Source organism: Mesoplodon bidens (assembly GCF_964165515.1).
Source record: "Mesoplodon bidens genome assembly, chromosome: 19".
Classification (NCBI taxonomy): domain Eukaryota; kingdom Metazoa; phylum Chordata; class Mammalia; order Artiodactyla; family Ziphiidae; genus Mesoplodon; species Mesoplodon bidens.
Window position 1 is genome coordinate 38,810,617 of NC_138179.1, and position 18,308 is coordinate 38,828,924.

Genomic DNA, 18,308 nt, shown 5'->3' on the forward strand with positions numbered 1-18,308 from the left:
AGACCTGGAGAGAAGGGCAGAGGGGCCAGAATCACATCCTGGCGCTTTCCAGTAATTAAAATATTTTTAAAGGATGCCAGGTCCTGGGCTTGGGGTGATAAGATCCTAGAATGGGGGAGTGACTTGGACCGGCAATACTCCATTCCTTCATTCAGCCAATGAGGCAGTATCTGGACAGCACTGACAACCTCCATCCATACGTGTTGACCCTTCTTTTTTTTTGTGGTCCGCGGGCCTCTCACTGTTGTGGCCTCTCCCATTGCGGAGCACAGGCTCTGGACGCACAGGCTCAGCGGCCGTGGCTCACGGGCACAGCCGCTCCGTGGCACGTGGGATCTTCCCGGACCGGGGCATGAACCTGCGTCCCTGGCATCGGCAGGCGGACTCTCAACCACTGCGCCACCAGGGAAGCCCGACCCTTCTTATTATAGTTATTATTGTCCTGTGCTACACACTGTGCTAAGTGCTGGGTAGTGTTGATCAACTGGGCAAGAAAGCTCCTAAGCCTCAGGGAGCTTAGTGGGGGAGATGCACAGCACTCAGCAGGATTAATGCCTCAACGTGGGAGGTCTGGGAGGCCATCCTGGAGGAAGGAGATTCTAAGCTGACACTTGCAGGCCAACCAAGGGCCAACCAGGTTAAAAAAAAAAAAAAGGATCATCAGGACAGAGTGTTTCAGGGAAGGGGAACAACCATGCAGGTGTAAAGATCTCAGGGGGTTTGGCAGATGAGCAATGAATGTAGTGGTTGTTATTCTTAGAGATGTATGGCAATTGTGTTATTAACTACTAATTACTTACTATTGATTCTTAAAGATTTATGACTTTGAGTAGGTGCCTCCCTCTCTCTTTGAGCAGATGCCTCAGTTTGCTTCTCTGTGGATGAGGACCTTTCCAACTCTGAGTCCCTTTTCACCCTCCCCTCACTGACAGCTGTCATGGGCCCTAACAAAACTGGGCCTGGTGACCAGGCTGTGCACTCAGACCAACACTTAGGGTTCAGAGTCACGCACTCAGACCAACACTTAGGGTTCAGAGTCACAGAGGAAGGCTGGGGAAGGCTGTGGGGACTGCCTGTGGGAACCACAGACCCTGGCTCTGATCTCTGCAGCCACAGTGACTATGCCCCAACCTGGTGGGAGCTTCATTCTGGAGAAGTACCCAGAGTCCAGGGTGGTGGAGGGGGTATCCCCACAACTCTCAATTTCATCTTGATGAGTAGACGTTGAATATTAGGGTGGGGCTCCCCAGGGAATAGTAAAGTCCTGGAAAACTTCTTGGTTTGACTTTTTCAGAGAAGGTAAGAGCCTCCAGGAAGTCCCTGGGTATTAAGTCCCTGGGTCCCACCAGAGTACCCAGGGATGGGGTGGAGGGCTACATCCAGCCTGTTCTGAGTACCTGGGGCAGGTACTGCTGTTGCAGGAGAAGGGGGCACGAGAGAATAGTTGAGTCCCAGGTCTCGGGCAAATTCCTGGGACGGGCCGCCAAGGGAGGGTCCTTGGCTTCATGCAGGAAAGAATTCAAGAGTGAGCTATAGTAAAGTGGAAGCGAATTTATTTAGAAAAATACACATTCCATAGGCAGAAAGCAGTCCTTCTCAGAAGGTGAGAGGGGCCCTGGGGCACTGGGCTGTTAGTTTTTATGGGCTGGGTAATTTCATGGGCTAACAAGTGGGAAAATTATTCCAGCTATTTTGGGGAGGGGGTGGGGATTTCCAGGAATTGGGCCACCGCCCACTTTTGGCCTTTTATGGTCAGCCTCGGAACTGTCATGGTACTGGTATGTGTGTCATTTAGCCTGCTAATGTATTACAGTAAGTGTATAATAAGGCTCCAGGTCTGCGAGAAGTCCTTGGGCCTAGTTGGTTCTAACTAGTTTTTTGGTATCCTCAGCTGTGTCATTCTTTTAATGGTTGTGCCCTGCCCCCTTCCCTCCTGTCTTACTGCCACTCGGTACTGGGCCAGGCTGAGATAAGGGGTGACGAGATGGTGCAGACCCTGGAGTATGATCCCTGTTGTCCCCCACACTGGACCTCTCAAGGCCTGGGACCATCCCTATGGGATCATGGGATAAACCTTAATCCCCTCCTCCCAAAGTTTGTATCCAGGGAACCTCAGGCTAAGCTGAATATGCCCCCAATAAGAGGCAACCCAGCGCAGCGACTGTTGGCAAGAACATGAACCACAGTTACAACAATGACTTATGTTTAAAATGGACTCACAACCTGATAGGGTATCTCCTACATCATTCATCCAGAAGTTAAGCCATCCCAGTGGGTGGGAAGCGGTACCTCATTGTGGGTTTGATTTGCATTTCCCCGATGAATAATGATGTTGAATATCTTGTCATGTGCTTGTTGGTCATTTGCATATCTTCTTTGGAGAAATATCTATTCATATCCTTTGCCCATTTTTTTTTTTTTTTTGCGGTACACGGGCCTCTCACTGCTGTGGCCTCTCCCGTTGCGGAGCACAGGCTCTGGACCCGCAGGCTCAGCGGCCATGGCTCACGGGCCCAGCCGCTCCACGGCATGTGGGATCTTCCTGGACCGGGGCACGAACCCGTGTCCCCTGCATCAGCAGGCGGACTCTCAACCACTGCGCCACCAGGGAAGCCCTCCTTTGCCCATTTTTAATGGGGTTAATTTGTCTTTTTACTGTTGAGTTGTGAGAGTTCTTTATATATTCTCAATACAAGTCCCTTATCAGATGTATGATTTGCAAATATTTTCTCCCATTCTGAGGGTTATTCACTTTCCTGATGGTGTCCTTTAGTGCACAAAAGTTTTTAGGTTTTTTTTGGGGGGGGCATGCCACGTGGCTTGCAGGATCTTATTTCCCCGACCAGGGATTGACCCCGGGCCCTTGGCAGTGAAAGCGTGGAATCCTAACCACTGGACCGCCAGGGAATTCCCCCAAAGTTTTTAATTTTGATGACATCCCATTTATGTTTTTTCCTTTGTCACTTGTGCTTTTGGTGTAGTGTCTAAGAATCTATTGCCTAATTCCAAGGCCATGAAGAGTTACTCCTGTGCTTTCTTCGACAGAATTCAGTGATTTCCCTGGTGGTCCAGTGGTTAAGACTTTGCCTTCCAATTCAGAGGGTGCAGGTTTGATCCCGGTGGGGGAGCTAAGATCCTACCTGCCTCCCAGACAAAAAACCAAAACATAAAACTGAAGCAGTATTGTAACAAGTTCGATAAGAACTTTAAAAATTGTCCACATCAAAAATCTTTTTTAAAAAGTTCACAGTTATAGTTTTTACATTTCTATCTGTAATCCTTTTTTTTTTTTCTTTTTTCTTTAAATGGTGTGAGATGGAAGTCCAGCCACAACCACTTTCTTTTACATACAGCTACCCAGCACTGTTCGCTGAAAACACTATTCTTCCCACCCCGATCGTCGCAGCACACTTACGGAAAATCAACTGACTGTAAATGTAAGGGTTTATTCTCAATTCTAGTCCACCGATCTATATGTCTACCCTTATGCCTGTACTGGTTACTGTAACTTTGTACTAATTGAATACATTTTAAACAATGCATATCAAGGGCTGGCTAGGTCGGGGAGAGGCGCACGCGGAGGTGGTGGGCGCCGTCTGACCTGCCCCAGGGTTGAGGGGTCCACGCTCTTGTCTGCTCCGCACAGCTGCCTGCCTGGGCTCCCCTGGATGTGGCCCTCAAAGCTCTAGGTTTTCATTGGAAGGACTCCTGGGCAGCTAAAGCCCCCAAAGAAAGAATCCTGCACCCTGGCCTCCCACCCCGCTGCCGCTGGGAGGTGGAGTCTCTTATCACACGCTTTCTCCCTTCCACTCCTGGCGCCCCTAGAACCCAGAGCGGGAAAATCGAGAAGCCGCAAAGTGACAAGGAGGGCTACGCAAATGACATGCTAACGACATGCAAATAAACCCGCCGAGCCGAGGTCGGGGCCACTCAGACGAGGGGGCGAGGTTGACAGAAGCGGCTGCGGGCCCCGGGCACGCCCCTCCGCCCCGCCCGGAGGCCTCCCCGCCCGGCTCCCTGGAGACGCGGAGGTGGTCCCGCCCACCGGAGCCCTGCGGCCCGCCCCTCCGGTCCCCGCCGCCGCCCGGCGTCCTGCCGCCTCCACCGCTAGCGGGCTGGGCCGCAGGAAGCCGCGCTCCGCTGCAGTGGAGCCGCCCCTCCGCCGGGCCCGGGCGAGCCGGTGAGCGGGCTCCCCCCACAGTCCCCAGGGTGCCGGGGTCCCTGTGAGCGCCGTCGCGGGGCCGCCCCGCCGTGGGCCTCCGGGGCCCCTTCCCGCCTGTGGGGGGAGAGGATCCAGAAAAGCCTCTTGTCCGGGTCCTGGGTCGCCCCAGCCTGCGATTGCCTGAGGGGTGAGGGGACAGGCACCAGCCAAGGCCTGCGCTGAAATCTCCACGGGGACGCTGCCTGGACGTCCCAGAAGCCCCACCCAGAGGAGATCCATCCTGGGGTGGGTGGGAAGCCGAGTGGAAGGAAACTAGATCCCGACAGCAGGGACTGAGCCAGGGTGACAAGAGGTCAGGAAGTTCCTGCTGCCTATCCCATCCCCCTTCCAGGCTGTGGTCAGCCTGCTCCTGCCCAGATGGCGGGGCACCTTTGGAGGCACAGAAAGGAGGAGGGTGGCTGGCCCCAGCCGGCCCCTGCCAGGTGCAGGGATGTGCGGGCTTGTCAACCGCAGGCTCAGGCTGGTTCTTGCTGCTCTCCTGTCCAGCAGGAAACCACACTGCTGCCTGTCCTGTGTCCTGGGCTTCAGGCCCGGGATCCTGCCTGATGTGGGCCCTGGGCAGAGAGGGGGTCTGCAGGGTCTGGCCATCCTTCCGCTGCTGGTGAAGCTGGTGATTCCTTGTTTTCCTCTCACCAGCTCTCCCACCACGGGAAGGGGGCAGAGGGAGAGGAGGCGGCCCCTAACCCCAAAGCCCTGTGTGAGAGCATCCGCTCACCCTTTTACCCGTACCTGCAAGCTCAGAGGGGCTGGGACTGGATTCTGAGGGCCTAGCTAGGCCTCTGTCATCAGATGAGAAGCCCTGAAAATCAGCCCAGGGACTGTGTGTGACGGGAGGACAAGAGGTGTCATGTGAACTTCTGCCCTGCCCACAAACCCAGCTTCAGGCCACCTGGGCATGAAGATGGTCTCACTCAGGGTGGGGGACCCCTGAGGGCTGAGGTCGGCAGCTCCTGCGGAAAGCTGCTCGCCTCCAGTCCCGGGAAGGGAGAGTGAGGTGTCTCCAGCCGCGTCTCCCTCCTTTGCCCCAGCCACGCACCAGGCGGTGATTGTGACTCCTGGTTGCCGGTACCAAGGGAAGACCACTTCTCTGCTGGGGCAGAGGTGGAGCCGGAGCCCCCATCTCTGCTCTGCTCGAGTCTTCTGGAATGGACCTCCCTGCTGGGAAACCGGGTCACCCTTGTTCCTGGGCTTGCCTGCCCCCCGGAGAACACAGGTGGGTCATATTAATGTTACATTTTGTGCTCAGGTGGAGGCTGGGTGCGGGGCTGTGAACAGGTCCTGCTGGTGGTATGGAAGGTGGGGAGGAGGAGGGGGGCGACAGTGCTAAACAAGGGAAGGACCCACTCCAATGTGGTGTGAGAACTACTATTACAGAGAGAAATACAGGAAATGGCCTAGCCTAGCCTGGGGTAGGGGTCAGGGTAGCTTCCTGGAGGTGCTGCTGGAGCCGAATCTTGAAGGACCAACGGGACTTCTCTCTGGCTGAGGATTTTGGAATCTCGGCAGCCAAGTTCCGGAGGGGGAACCAGCTTGCTGGGGGCGGGGGGGCTGGGGGACAGAAAAGCTATGTGTGTGACCCAGGAATTGGGGGTGTATGGGAGGGGATAGCCTCCTTGTGGAAGGCCAAAGTCTTCAAGACAGCTCCCAGAGGGAGGCCAGGGCAAAGAGAGAACAAAGGTGCTTAGGGTTTCCTGGGCTCTGATTGTCTGGGGGACCTGGAGGGAGGAGAGACTAGCTCCACTGAAAGGTTCAGAGGGAAGGTAAGTGCAGAGCAAAGGTCAGAGTCCTGGACTAAGGGCACAGAAAGAGACCTCTCCATAGAGGGGCCAGACAAGGGAGGAAGGAGAGGGGACCAGAGCGGGGAGGGGCTGGGGAGTGCCGGGGTGGGGCACCATGGGGGGAGCGGGAGGAAGTGAGGGTGGTGGAGGGAAGGCTGGCGGCCCTTCTGGGAGGACCGAGGGGCCCGGATGCGTGGGGAGGGGGGTGAGCAGTAGAGCAGGGTGGGGAGACTTGACATTCACAGAGAGGATCAGGTGGCACCAGTGGCCTTTTCATTTGCCAAGGGAACAGAAATCCTGGAAGGGGCGAGAGCCAGTTTGCTGGAGGAGCCTGTGTCTGAGGTTTGCCCAGAGCATGGCGCTGAGCTGGGAGAATCGGAGCTGGGGGACCTCTAGGGCTAGTGTCATGTGCAGGAGCTAGGAGGGCAGGAGGTGCTCCCAGCCCACACACAGGACTCGAGGTCCCCCCGCCAACACACATGCCCCACACCCTCTGGGGGCTAGGGATGAATGGGCTGCTCCCCTTAGCAGGGCCCCTGGGGGTCCTCTGGGGAGGGAAGAGGCCTTGTGGCTGGAGAAGGGATTGGAGCCCATGAAGGAGGCAGTTAGGATGGGTCCGGCTTAGGTGCTGTGTTAAAGCTCCTGGGCCCTGGGGTGGGGTGCTGGGCTTGGCAGGAAGGGGGTTTCATATTTCTGGTAGTTTCCTGAGTTTCCATGGATCTTCGGGGCCTGGGGCTAAAAGGAGGGAGGCTTGGGAACAGGAGCTCCTGGGATCCTTTGGCTCTTTGGAAAGCCAGGATGGAGGGGACTGGAAAAGGGCTCAACATCTGGGGAGGGGGCTGGGGCTTTGCGGCCTGGTTAAGGCAGCTTCTGTGATGGGGAGAGTGGCCTGGGTGGTGGCGAGGAACCAAGGTAGGACTGAGTCAAAGATGTGAGGGTGTGTGTATCTGTCTGCAGAGCGTGCGACCCTGTGAGTTTGTGTGTGTCCTTACGTCTGTGTAGCATGTGTCTGTCAGTGTGCATTTGATTGTATGTCTCTAGGCTTGTCTGAGTTTGTCTCTTTAAGTATGTATCTGCGTAAGTGTATGTCTGTTGTGTCTCTGTATATGTCTGTGCGCATCTGTATGTGTGACTGTGTCTGTGTGTCTCTAGACTTTTCTGTATGTGTCTATATAAGTGTGTGTCTGCATATAAATCTGTGTGCCTGGGTGGTTCCATGTGTTTCTGTCTGCTTGTCTGTGTGGTGTGTGTCTGGGTGTGTCTGCATGTGTATCTCTTTTTTTATTTTTGGCTGCGTTGGGTCTTCGTTGCTGCGCACGGGCTTTCTCTAGTTGCGGTGAGCAGGGGCTACTCTTCATTGCGGTGCACAGTCTTCTCATTGCGGTGGCTTCTCTTGTTGCAGAGCACGGGCTCTAGGTGCGTGGACTTCAGTAGTTGTGGCGCGCAGGCGCTAGAGCACAGGCTCAGTAGTTGTGGCGCACAGGCTTAGTTGCTCCGCAGCATGTGGGATCTTCCCAGACCAGGGCTCAAACCTGTGTCCCCTGCATTGGCAGGCGGATTCTTTTTTTTTTTTTTTACATCTTTATTGGAGTATAATTGCTTTACAATGATGTGTTAGTTTCTGCTTTGTAACAAAGTGAATCAGTTATACATATACATATGTTCCCTGCAGGCGGATTCTTAACCACTGCGCCACCAGGGAAGCCCTCTGCGTGTGTATCTACGTAAGCCCTCGTTTAGCTGTTCTGTGTACACTCCTGGGGGGCCCCAGCCCTGTCTTGTTCACCTCAGGCATCACAGCAGCACTGACAGTGAAACTGGCTGTTGATGTGGCATTGCAAAAGCCTGTGTTTGTGAGCAGGAAGCCTGGTTATGAATGGAAGGTATCCGTGTGTGCCTGTGTGCCATCGGGGCTAGGCTGGCTCAGACACCTGCTCCATTCTGTAAGCGATTGTCGAGTGCTTGCCACGTGGTGTGTGCGGGCGGGCCAAGGCTGGCTGGGAAGTCCCACCTGCTGACCACTGAGTGATATAACAACCAGAAAGAATTCCACCCACCTGCCTTGTCTCACTTATGGCTCACCTCCTTGCCCCTCCTGTCCCTCCCTCCAGGCTTGCTCTGGGAAGTAGGTGAAAGGAGATGCCAAGGCCAGCGCATGGGCCTCTGGCCACCTCCCAGGGGGCAGTGCCCCTCTGTGATACCTGGTGCTGGGGCAAGAGGAAGGGACGGTTTCCAGCACCCAGGGAAGGTGTCAGGTGGGCCAAGGGAGGGCTGGCAGCTCCATTCTGTCCCTTCCCCAGGCGGCCCGGGCAGTAGGAGCAGTGGCCGTGAGGCTGTGGCAGCAACGCTCGTAGCCGAGGATGCCCCAGGCCCTGGAGTGTTCGGAGGGCTGCCGGGCCTGGATGGTGCTCCTGGCCTCTGTGGTGACCCAGGGCCTCACCCTGGGCTTCCCCACATGCATCGGCATCTTCTTCACTGAACTGCAGCGTGAGTTCCAGGCCAGCAACAGCGAGACCTCCTGGTTCCCCTCCATCCTGACAGCCATGCTCCATGCAGGGGGTGAGCAGCCAGGGGAGGGATGGAGGGAGGGTTGAAAAAGAGCCTGGGTGGGGGAGGAAGCCACAATCCCCCTGGCCTCCTGGGTCCCTCTCTCTGAGGCCACAGGTTTTGCCTTGTGCTGTGTATCCCTAAGACCTCCTCTGATTTCAGCAGGGCCAGTTCCCCTGCCTGGAGTCTGGCGGGACTGGGCTGGACTGGGCTGGAGAGGGGCAGAGGGTGGAGAGGCCCCTAAGATGTAAAGCCGGTGCCCTTGATGACCGTGGGAGGATGGATCCAGACTGTAGGCGTGCCGGGCACTCAAGCACAGACTGGAGGAGGAGTGGCTTGGGGTCCTGCTGGGTGATCTCTCGGAACCTCAGTTTTTTCCTCTGCAATATGGGAGTAACACCCAGTATCCCATCCTGCCCACCTCCCACACAGGATTGGAGAGAAGATCACATGAGGTCCCGGCCAGGTCTGAGAGCTAGGGCAATGGAAGAAGCTGTGAATTATTAGTATTTTGGAGACCCTCATCAGGGCTTCAGGATGGGAAGTGGGGCTCAAGGAAGACACCAGGAGCAGGATCGGGGCAGGGCAAGAGCCCATCTTTCACCAGGAAGCAGAGGGGGTTTTGCAAGGGCTGGGGAGACGGAGGGAGGGCTCCTCCAGGGATGTGAGCACCTCACCCTGACCCCAGGGAAAGGGAAGGGCAGGGGCTGCTCAGGAGGGTTCTCCACAATAGCCTTGGGCTCCTGGAAGATCTCCAGGGAGAGCTCCACAGGCCGTTCCCTCAGAGGGGCCTGGTCAGCTAGAGCCAGACCTCACAGCCCGCCGGGCTCTCCCCACGGGTGTGTTTGCCTGTCTCAGCTGATCCATCTCCCTGCTTACCTCCTGCCCTGCCCTCCACCTGGCACCAGCAGCCTGCTTGTTATTCCAGGTCCTTCCCTCAAATGGGGAGGGAAGTCAGACTGGGATAGAAGCCACCCTCACTGCAATGACCCCTGAGCATGCTGCCTGGCAAGGAGCAAGGCCAGGCCCGGCCCAGACCGCATAACCTTTTTGTCAGCAAGGTTGGGCAGAAGTGGGAATCTCAGACAGTTCCTTCCCTGCAGCCAGAGAGGGGTCTGGGCCAGGGGCTGGGAGCCAGGCATTCGCTGGGGACCTCACTCCCCCACCAGCTTTAGACTCATGCCTAGCAGGTGTGCCAGTATCTCAGTGGGCCCGGGACTCCTGTCTGTCTGTCTGTGTCCCCCCCCACACCCCTTTAGCCCACACTCATTCAGAGTATCATGGAAATTTTAAACTTGAAAGTGTCCTTGTTCCTAAGTACCTCTCACCCCCACACGTTTTAGAGGTGAGGAAAGCAAGCACAAAGTACAAGGCTTTGCCGGTGTTGCAGAGTGAGTTCAGGGTGGAAGCAGAAACATCTTGCTTCCCGGCGCCCCACCCCACGCCCTTGGCTGTCTCGGCTGAGCTGGCACACATCCCAGCCCCTCACTCACAACTCGATGACGCAGGGCTTTCCTCTGTGTCACCTTTCCAAAGTCAGGCCAGAGTATGAGGTGGGAGAGATGTGTGAGTCAGCAGTCATGTCCACTTCAAAGCCTTGCCTCTCCCTCTATGGCTGCCTCTCCTTGATTACCTCTGAGGACGGGCCGCTCACTTCCCATGTTCGCTCCCATACTCGTACTGGCTCACACCCACACATCCTCTCTCCACGCCAAACACACAGACACGCACCAAGTGCACACACACACTTTCCTTGTCCCTTTGGCTGCTCTCTGGTAGAGCAACTCTGGAGAAACTGCTGTGTGTACTCGGGGGCAGGATACTTGGTGAATGGGGCCCTGTGAGGTGTCGAGAGCAGGCGGCCAGGACAGGCTCACTTCTACTCTGGGTCTGCACTGGTGAAAAAGCAGCTCAGGGTGGGGGTGGGTGAGGGAGAACAGGCCCCTCCCTACCAGGAGCTCAACATCTGGGTGTAAGACTTTGGTGGTGGCTGGAGGGGGTTGGGGGGAGAGGGTACCCCACCTGCTTTTCTCCAGAGTGCCCCAGAGGCCAGAGCCAGTGGGTGAAGGGTGGCCCAGGGCCCCAGGCTGCCCACCCTGGACAGGTTGAAGGATGGTGGGAGGGCTGTGGCCAGTCTTCTTGAGGATGGGGGAGGGGGAGCAGGGGCTGGAGGCGGCACTCACCATGATTTAACTGCCCTGGGACCCTCGTCCACCAAGACAGACCCCCATGAGGGGCGTCCACCCAGGTCACAAGCCAATCCCATTTCACCTGGACGGAAGTGGCCTCAGGTCAGTGCAGTGAACGGCCTCAGTCTGTACCTCCGGGGATCCTTGTCAGGGTCAAACAGAATATTTGCAGCACCTCACCTCACAGCTGGCCAGACATCACCCAGTCTGACCCCTCAGTCTCTGGGGGAGGAAACTGCAGCACAGAGAGGGATTGGCGTTGCTTGGCCCGTAGCCAGTCTGTGGCAGGGCGGGGCTCGGAACCCAGGTCTGTATGTTCCGGGGCTTCTGCCCGTTAAGCCACCTGCTAGTTCCTGCTGGAACCCCCTCCCAATCCCACTGTCCCCTTCCCTCTGACCTTGTCATTCCGCTGCCACCTGCCGGCTGCCTCCTCCGCACAGGACCCTTGTGCAGCATCCTGGTGGGACGCTTCGGCTGCAGAGCGACGGTGATGCTGGGCGGCGTGCTGGCCAGCCTGGGCATGGTGGCCGGGTCCTTCTGCTGCACCCTCGGCCAGCTCTACCTCACGGCAGGCTTCATCACAGGTGACTGTCATTCCACGTCGAGAATTGCTGGGTAGCTGCTGGGTGCAAGGCTGAAAAGGGCCAGGCACAGTGAACAGGGCAGGCGAAGCACCAAATCTTCTGGGGCTGCCTCCAGTCCCAAGAGGGAGAGGAACAATGAACAGAGGAGGAAGAAGGATCATATCTGATCATGACAAGCACCTGAGCAGACAGGACAGCTGATGTGATCGTGTCCCGGCTCGGTTGAGGGTGGGGGGGTAGAGATTAAACAAGTAAAGAGGTTCCAATAACTAAAACAGCCAATGCGGAAGGTAAAGCAGGGTTGGGGGAGGTTGCTGATTTCAGCAGGGCGGTCGGGAAAGGCCTTGCAGAGAAGGTGGCATTTGGGCAGGAGGAGGTGAGGGCGGCTGCCAGGAGGCTGTCTGGGGAAGAGCATTCCAGGCAGCAGGAACAGCAAAAGCAAAGGCCCAGAAGTGCTCAGGGAGCAGCGCGGAGGCCGATGGGGTGGAGGGGCATGAATGAAGGGTCAAAGGGGTTGGGGGGGTGGGGAGACCAGATACAGGTTTAGTTCCTAAAAGGCTGTGTAGTGAGATGGGGAGCGATGTGAGGGGTTCGGGCAGAGGGACATCATCCAGCCGCTGTTTGTGAAGCACTGAGCACTGCTCTGGCTGCGGTGCTGAGAATACACCATAGGGGGCTGGGCTGGGAGCAGAGAACAGGCAGGGGCGTGGTCACCACCCAGCCGGGAGGTGGTGGTACCTTCAACCAGGGTGGTATGACTGGGGAGATGGGAAGTGGTCGTGTTCAGGACGGCATGTGAGGTGCAGAGAAGGACCCAAGGATGACCCAAGAGCCAAGAAGGGTGACCCCAAGGGGAGGATGGAAGAATGCAGTAGCCACTAACTACAGTGGGACACTAGGGGAGGAGCAGGTTCTCGGGAGGATGGGAGGCTTAGGTGTGGACACATCCAGTCTGGAGTTCAGGGAACAGGACTGAGCTGGAGCGGGCAGCTGGGGGATCCTGAGATGGCTGGTACTCGTCTCGAGATGAGATATCGCCTTGCTGTCACTAAGGGAACAAGGGAGGGCGGATGTAAAGGACTGAGGCCTGAGGCCCAGGACACGGACACTCCAGTGGTTAGCGGCCTGGGCAGGAAGAAGTGACAGAGAGGGAGTGGGGTTTCTTGAGAAAGGAAGTGAGGAAAGTGCACAAGCAGGAGGGAGGGAGCGACTGTCAAGCCACTGATGGATCAGACCGAGTGGGGATCAGACTCCATCTTCGGCTTTGCAAAGTGGAGGTTGGCGGCTTTGATAAGAGGAATCCTGGAGCAGAGGTAAGGATGAAAGCCTGATTGGAACAGGTTCAAAAGAGAACAATAGGGGCGTTCCCAGGTGGCCTAGTAGTTAGGATTCTGGGCTTTCACTGCCGTGGCCCAGGTTTGATCCCTGGTTGGGGAATTGGGATCCCACAAGCCACGTGGTACGGCCAAAAAAAAAAAAAAGAGAAAGAAGAGGTGGAGGGAGACTGGAGACAGTGGAGATAAAAAGTATTTCCAAGAAATTTTGATATAAGGGGAGCAGAGAAATGGACCAGTACCCAGAAGAGACTGATGTCAAGAGTTTTGTTTTAACGGGAGAAATAACAAGGAGAATGATCTAGTAAAGAGGGGATAATGGATGCCACAGGAGAAAGAAATTGCTGGACGGATGTGCCTTCAAGTAGACAGGATGCAGGGCAGAAGTGGAGGGTTGCCTTTGACTGGGAGCACGGACTGTCCATTGTCACAGACGGGAAGGTAGGTGGTCAGCTGGCAGTGAGAGAGGGAGGTGTCGGGGTGCTCAGAGGACGGAGGCCTGGTGGTCATCTAAGAGGGGGGAGAGTACATGGTCGAGGGAACTACAGTGGCACCGTGGGTGGCCCGAGGGCCTGCCTGAGGCCAGTGGTCACAGCGTGGTTGTGAACTTTCTCTCCAGCACGTTCAGCTGTGCACGGAGTGCGGGGGGAGGTGGCATCCAAGCTGAGTCAGGAGAGGAAAGTCTGAGGGAAGCATATTCCAGGCAGAGGGAATGGCAACTGCAAATGTCTGAGTAGGTGGGCAGCTTAATGTCCAGAGGAAGAGAAAGAGACTGACGGGGCTTGATCATGGCGAGTGACAGGGAGAGTGGCCTGAGATGGCACCCAAGAGGTGGCCAGGGGCCAGACCGTGCAGAGCCTTCCAGGGCATAGTAAATACTCTGGTGTTTTTTCTAGGTGTGATGGGAAATCTTTAGAAGGTGCTAAGCAGCAGAGAGACTTAACCTGATTTAGGTTTTTGAAAATCCCCCTGGTGCTGTGCCAGCGGGAACAGGTGTGCCCCTGGCAACCTTGAGAGGGCAGATCTGAGGGGTGGGATGCTTCTAGGGAGGTGGTGAGGTAGGCTGATTCCATCTTAAATCCCTGGGGACCTGGAAGTGGGTCTGCGCTGGAATGGAAGGAGAACAGACCTGGGACATGACTCCAGGGTCCCTGCACTGGGTGCGCCCTGGAGCTGGTCCTCCCCTCTCCTTCCGCAGGCCTGGGCATGTGCTTCAGCTTTCAGTCAAGCATCACTGTGCTGGGATTCTACTTCACCCGCTGGCGGGTGCTGGCCAACGCGCTGGCCTCGGCGGGCGTCTCCCTGGGCATCATGCTCTGGCCACTGCTCTCCCGCTATCTTCTGGAGGACATGGGCTGGAGAGGCAGCTTCCTCATCTTCGGCGGGGTTCTCCTCCACTGCTGTGTCTGTGGGGCCATCCTGAGGCCCGTGCCTGCCAGTGTGACCCCTGAGACCAGAGATGGCCTCCCTCCACCTTCCAAGAGACCCGCACCAGGCTGCCCGGCAGCATGCGGTCGGGCCGTCCAGCGCCACCTGGCCTTCGATGTCCTGCGGCACAACGTGGGCTACCGCGTGTACACACTGGGAGTCGTCTGGATGATCATGGGTTTCCCGCTGCCCCACGTCTTCCTGGTGCCGTATGCCATTTGGCACGGGGTGGATGAACACAGGGCGGCCCTGCTCATCTCCATCATTGGCTTTAGCAACATCTTCCTGCGGCCCATGGCTGGACTGGTGGCAGGCCGGCGGGACTTTGCCAGTCACCGCAAGTACCTGTTCAGCCTGGCAGCCCTGCTCAACGGGCTCACCAACCTGGCGTGCGCAGCGTCGGCCGACTTCCGGGTGCTGGTGGGCTACTGCCTGGTGTACAGCGTGTCCATGAGCGGCATTGGTGCTCTCCTCTTCCAGGTCCTCATGGACATTGTCCCCATGGACCGGTTCTCCAGCGCCCTGGGCCTCTTCACCGTCCTGGAGAGCATCTCCATCCTCATCTCCCCGCCACTGGCTGGTGAGGCCCTGGGAGGGAGGGCAGCCAGGTGTGGCCTGGGCAGGGCACGGGGGGTGTGTGTGTAAATAGGAACAGTCTGGAGATTTGGGCCCCCTCCAGCATCTCAGGGTTAGAGACTTGGAATCTGTGATTTTCTCAAGCACCTCAGGGGACCGGCTGTAGCCTGTTCCGCAGCTGGCACTCGGGGTATGAACAGTGAAAAATAAGGATTTTCATACCAGACTTATCTCAGTCCTTTTTCTTCCCCTCTGTACCTCTGGTTTCTTATCAGTAAAGTGGGGATGACAATAGGATCTACCTCATAGGCTTGTTGTGGGGATCCCAAGTGTCATATAGCCAAGAGCTTAGTAGAGAGCCTGGCACACAGTAAGTGCTATGCACGTGTCTGCTGTCATTAACATCCTCTGCCTGTGGGGCCTGGGCAAGTCATTTTCCTTCTCTGAGCCACAGTGTCCTCTGCAAAATGCAGACGAGAACACCTGCCTTCCCCATCCCTACACCTGTGCCAGTCACGGGGTGGGCAGGGCTGAATACAGAGAACTAGTCCCCACCTCTCAGGGCTTACCTTCTGGTGGAGGAGTCGGGGATTAGAGCAAAGAGGCCCCTTTGTGATCATAATGGTGATTTGTGCCGGGAGGGAAACGAACAGATACGGAAGCAGAGACCCACAGGAGTGGACTTGCTGGGCAACTGAGCGTGTGACATTCAGAGTAAAAGGGAAGGTTTGTGAAGCCCGTGGTGCTGGGGGGCAGTCAACAGACGGCACGGTTATTACAGTCAGACAACGGGGACTTCTCCCAAGTGTGGCATTGGAAGTCCCAGTTTCCAAGGGCGTTCTCCAAGCCGACAAGCGGGGAGAGCAATCCAGGAGGAGGTATGGTGGGCCTGGGGTAGGGCTGAGCAGATGTCCCAGACGCCACTGGCCCTTGAGTCCTTGGCTTCCTGCCACCAAGGGTAAAGGAAACATGCCCTTAAGTGCTCATGTGGCCTGCCCAAGGGCTCTTCTTGCCCGGACTGGGGCTGGTTTAGTGTTGCCTTTCCTTTCATTCAACAAATACCTAATGAGTTCCCACTAGGTGCCAGCCACGGTTCCTAGTGCTGGGGATGCAGCAGAGACAACAATAAAATCCCTGGTCTCACAGAGCACACAGTTTAGCAGGGGTGGGGGGCGTGGGCGGGAGGCCTGGTAGCCAAGGGCAGTGGCCTAACTTGCTCTCTGTCCCCTAGGACTCCTCCTAGACACCACCAGCAACTTCAGCTACGTTTTCTACATGTCAAGTTTCTTCCTCATCTCAGCCGCCCTCTTCATGGGTGGCAGTTTCTGGGCCCTGGGGAAGATGGAGAGGCAGGGCCCGCAGGCTGAGGTGCAAGGAGCTGTAACAGAGGCTGCCCCAGAGCAGGACCTCACTATGGAGGACACAGACGGTCCCAAGAAGCGGCTGCGCATGGAGATCATGTATGTGACCAGCGTCTGAGCCCCGGGATCACTCACATGTGTGACCGGCATCTGAGCCCTGAAGTCAGTGAGTCCTGCCTCAGCCCAGGAATGTCCAGCTACTTCGCCAGAGGCTGGGGTGAAGGGCTGCCCAGAAAGCCTGAACCAAAGGCCGTCTGGGTTCTGCACATCGAGACTCAGCCAGGAGTTGGGACCTTAGAGGCTGACCTCCAGAGACTTGGGGTCCCTTCTAACCAGCAGAATCCAGGAGCGGATCCTCCTGACTTTTTTGCTGGGGCACCAGAGTACCTGGGGCCCAGAAAGGTGGGTCTGAGCTCAGCTCAGCTCTGTCACAGCTGGCTTGGTTCGGCTGGCTGCCTACGCTGCTGCTACAGCTCAAAACACTGGACCCTCAAGTCCAGCCTGGGTGCCTCCCATGTGATCTCTTTGTCCTTCACCCTCTAGACAGCTCCGAAGAGCTCAACCCTCCTCCGAGTCTCTCCTGCCCCCCTTCTTCCCAGGTGGCCCAGCCCTTGCCCGCAGGGCTGCCCCCAGCACAGGTTGCTGGGCCTCATGCTACCTGGAACCTCGGGAAGAAGGGCTTTGTGAGAGAATGTGTTGCAGTGGTGGAGGGCCAGGCTGAGGGCCCATCTGGATGCAGGATTGGGACAGATTAAATGTCAGGTGGACATTTAATGTCCTGGCGACAGTGCAGAGAACTGGAGGGGAGCCCCTGGCTTGGGTCCTAGAATCAGTGAAGTCTGAGGGCCCCCTGCACACTCAGCAGGGCCTGCTCTAGGGTCTCCTCTCTCCTCTGCCCCATCCTGTATGTTGGCTGGGAAGATCAGTGCTGCGGGGCACGGGGGAGCCACACATCAGACCAGGGGAGGAAGGATTGCCTGGCAGGGCCCCAGGACCTCTGTGGAAATGGAGCTGCTTTTGCAGCAGAAGCCCTTTCACTCCCCTCTCCTGTCAGCCTTTTCTCCCTGCTGTGTCAGAGGTGTCAACCCTGGGATAAGTGGCTGGCTGGGCCAGCTGCCAGGCCACCCTGCTCCCCACTGGCCTGTGCGTCTGGCCTGGAAGTCAGAGCTTCTCCCCCAGACCGGCCGCCACATACTCTTTTTGCTGGTGCCTTCCCTGAGGTCATCACCTGGGGGCTGGCTGTCATCAGCCCAAGCTTGTCCCAACAGTGTACCAACTGAGTGAAAGGAAAAACAGAGTTTGTTTGAATTACACACAGAAACACTTTCTGCAGCGGGTTATAAACCCTGTGAACTAACGAAGCTAGAAAAGAGGCCTGGAGTAAGTTTTCCCCCATCCCCCTTCAGGGCTCCTCCCACCAAGGACCTTGTTTGTTGATTCAAGCTCAACCAGGTTTCAACAAGAAACCCTTATCAGGAGAATTGATTTTATGACCCGACTTCAGCCTTCCTACTGCAGGAGTCCAACTGGCGTGAGTCAGCATCCTTGGGAATGTTGTCTTTTCCAGGACTCATGAGTGCCCCCTTCTGGCCAAAAGAGGTAGTACGGAGGTGAAGCAAAGGGCTCTGGGCTGGAATAGAGACCTGAATTCACGTTTGACTCTGCCATAATTTGCTGTGTGACTCTGGACAAATTGTCCACCATCTCTGGGCCTTGAAAAAGGAAGAGGTTGGCCTAGATAAGTTAAAGTCTCTTCCAGTTTGAAAAGTCTGATCCTGAAGACCCCCCATTGCCTCCCTGCCCCCCCCCCCCATCCTGTCCTGTACTTGGTCACCATCCATAGCTTATGCACTGAATGGGGAATCCACAGCTGGACACATTTTACCAGGTCCTGCCACCTTCTCCATCTTAACTGTGCGGAAAAGCAGAGTTGGGGCTGGTGGGTAGATGAATACTTTTTGGTGCTAGTAGCCACAAGCCTTTGAAACGTGTATCCCCTTTTAGGCCCACCTCCTGAAAACTGATTTCTTTCAAGGAAAAAAGATATTAGCAAACATTTAGCATAGGGAACGTTGACCTCCTCTGCCCCCTGGGCAAGAGTGGTGATAATCTCTGGGCAGAATTCCTTCAGCAAATATTATTGAGCATCTACTGTGTGTCAGGAACTGGCAGAGAGGAGTTAAGACCTGGTCGCTGCCCTCAGCACAAAACCAAGGACTAAGAATTCTTCCCAAATATGAGGGCCTCTGAAGCCTTAGGAGGGGACAAATGAGGGAGGCTGGTGTGGCC

General features: G+C 56.4%; 1 protein-coding gene across 5 annotated transcripts; it reads left to right on the plus strand.

Annotated features, from left to right (window-relative positions):
• Window positions 1-4,078: 4,078 nt before the first annotated feature.
• SLC16A5 (solute carrier family 16 member 5) lies at window positions 4,079-17,671 on the plus strand. 5 transcript variants are annotated; one of them, XM_081218812.1, is made up of 6 exons: window positions 5,373-5,435; window positions 7,673-7,724; window positions 8,301-8,559; window positions 11,177-11,320; window positions 13,853-14,662; window positions 15,890-17,671. In XM_081218812.1, the coding sequence occupies exons 3-6, from the start codon at window positions 8,361-8,363 to the stop codon at window positions 16,135-16,137; spliced, it is 1,401 nt and encodes a 466-aa protein (XP_081074938.1). In that variant the 5' UTR covers window positions 5,373-5,435; window positions 7,673-7,724; window positions 8,301-8,360; the 3' UTR covers window positions 16,138-17,671. The 5 variants fall into 5 exon arrangements, with proteins under 5 accessions (XP_081074940.1, XP_081074941.1, XP_081074939.1 ...); XM_081218814.1 differs by lacking the exons at window positions 7,673-7,724; window positions 8,301-8,559 and adding an exon at window positions 4,079-4,180 and having other exon boundaries at window positions 5,251-5,435; XM_081218815.1 differs by lacking the exons at window positions 7,673-7,724; window positions 8,301-8,559 and adding an exon at window positions 4,248-4,349 and having other exon boundaries at window positions 5,251-5,435.
• The last annotated feature ends 637 nt before the right edge of the window (window positions 17,672-18,308 follow it).

Coding starts and splice junctions, on each gene's coding strand:
- SLC16A5 (XM_081218812.1), top strand. CDS start 8,361: ATGCCCCAGGCCCTGGAGTGTTCGGAGGGCTGCCGGGCCTGGATGGTG. Junction 11,321..13,852: donor CACGGCAGGCTTCATCACAG/GTGACTGTCATT, acceptor CTCCTTCCGCAG/GCCTGGGCATGTGCTTCAGC. Junction 14,663..15,889: donor CATCTCCCCGCCACTGGCTG/GTGAGGCCCTGG, acceptor TCTGTCCCCTAG/GACTCCTCCTAGACACCACC.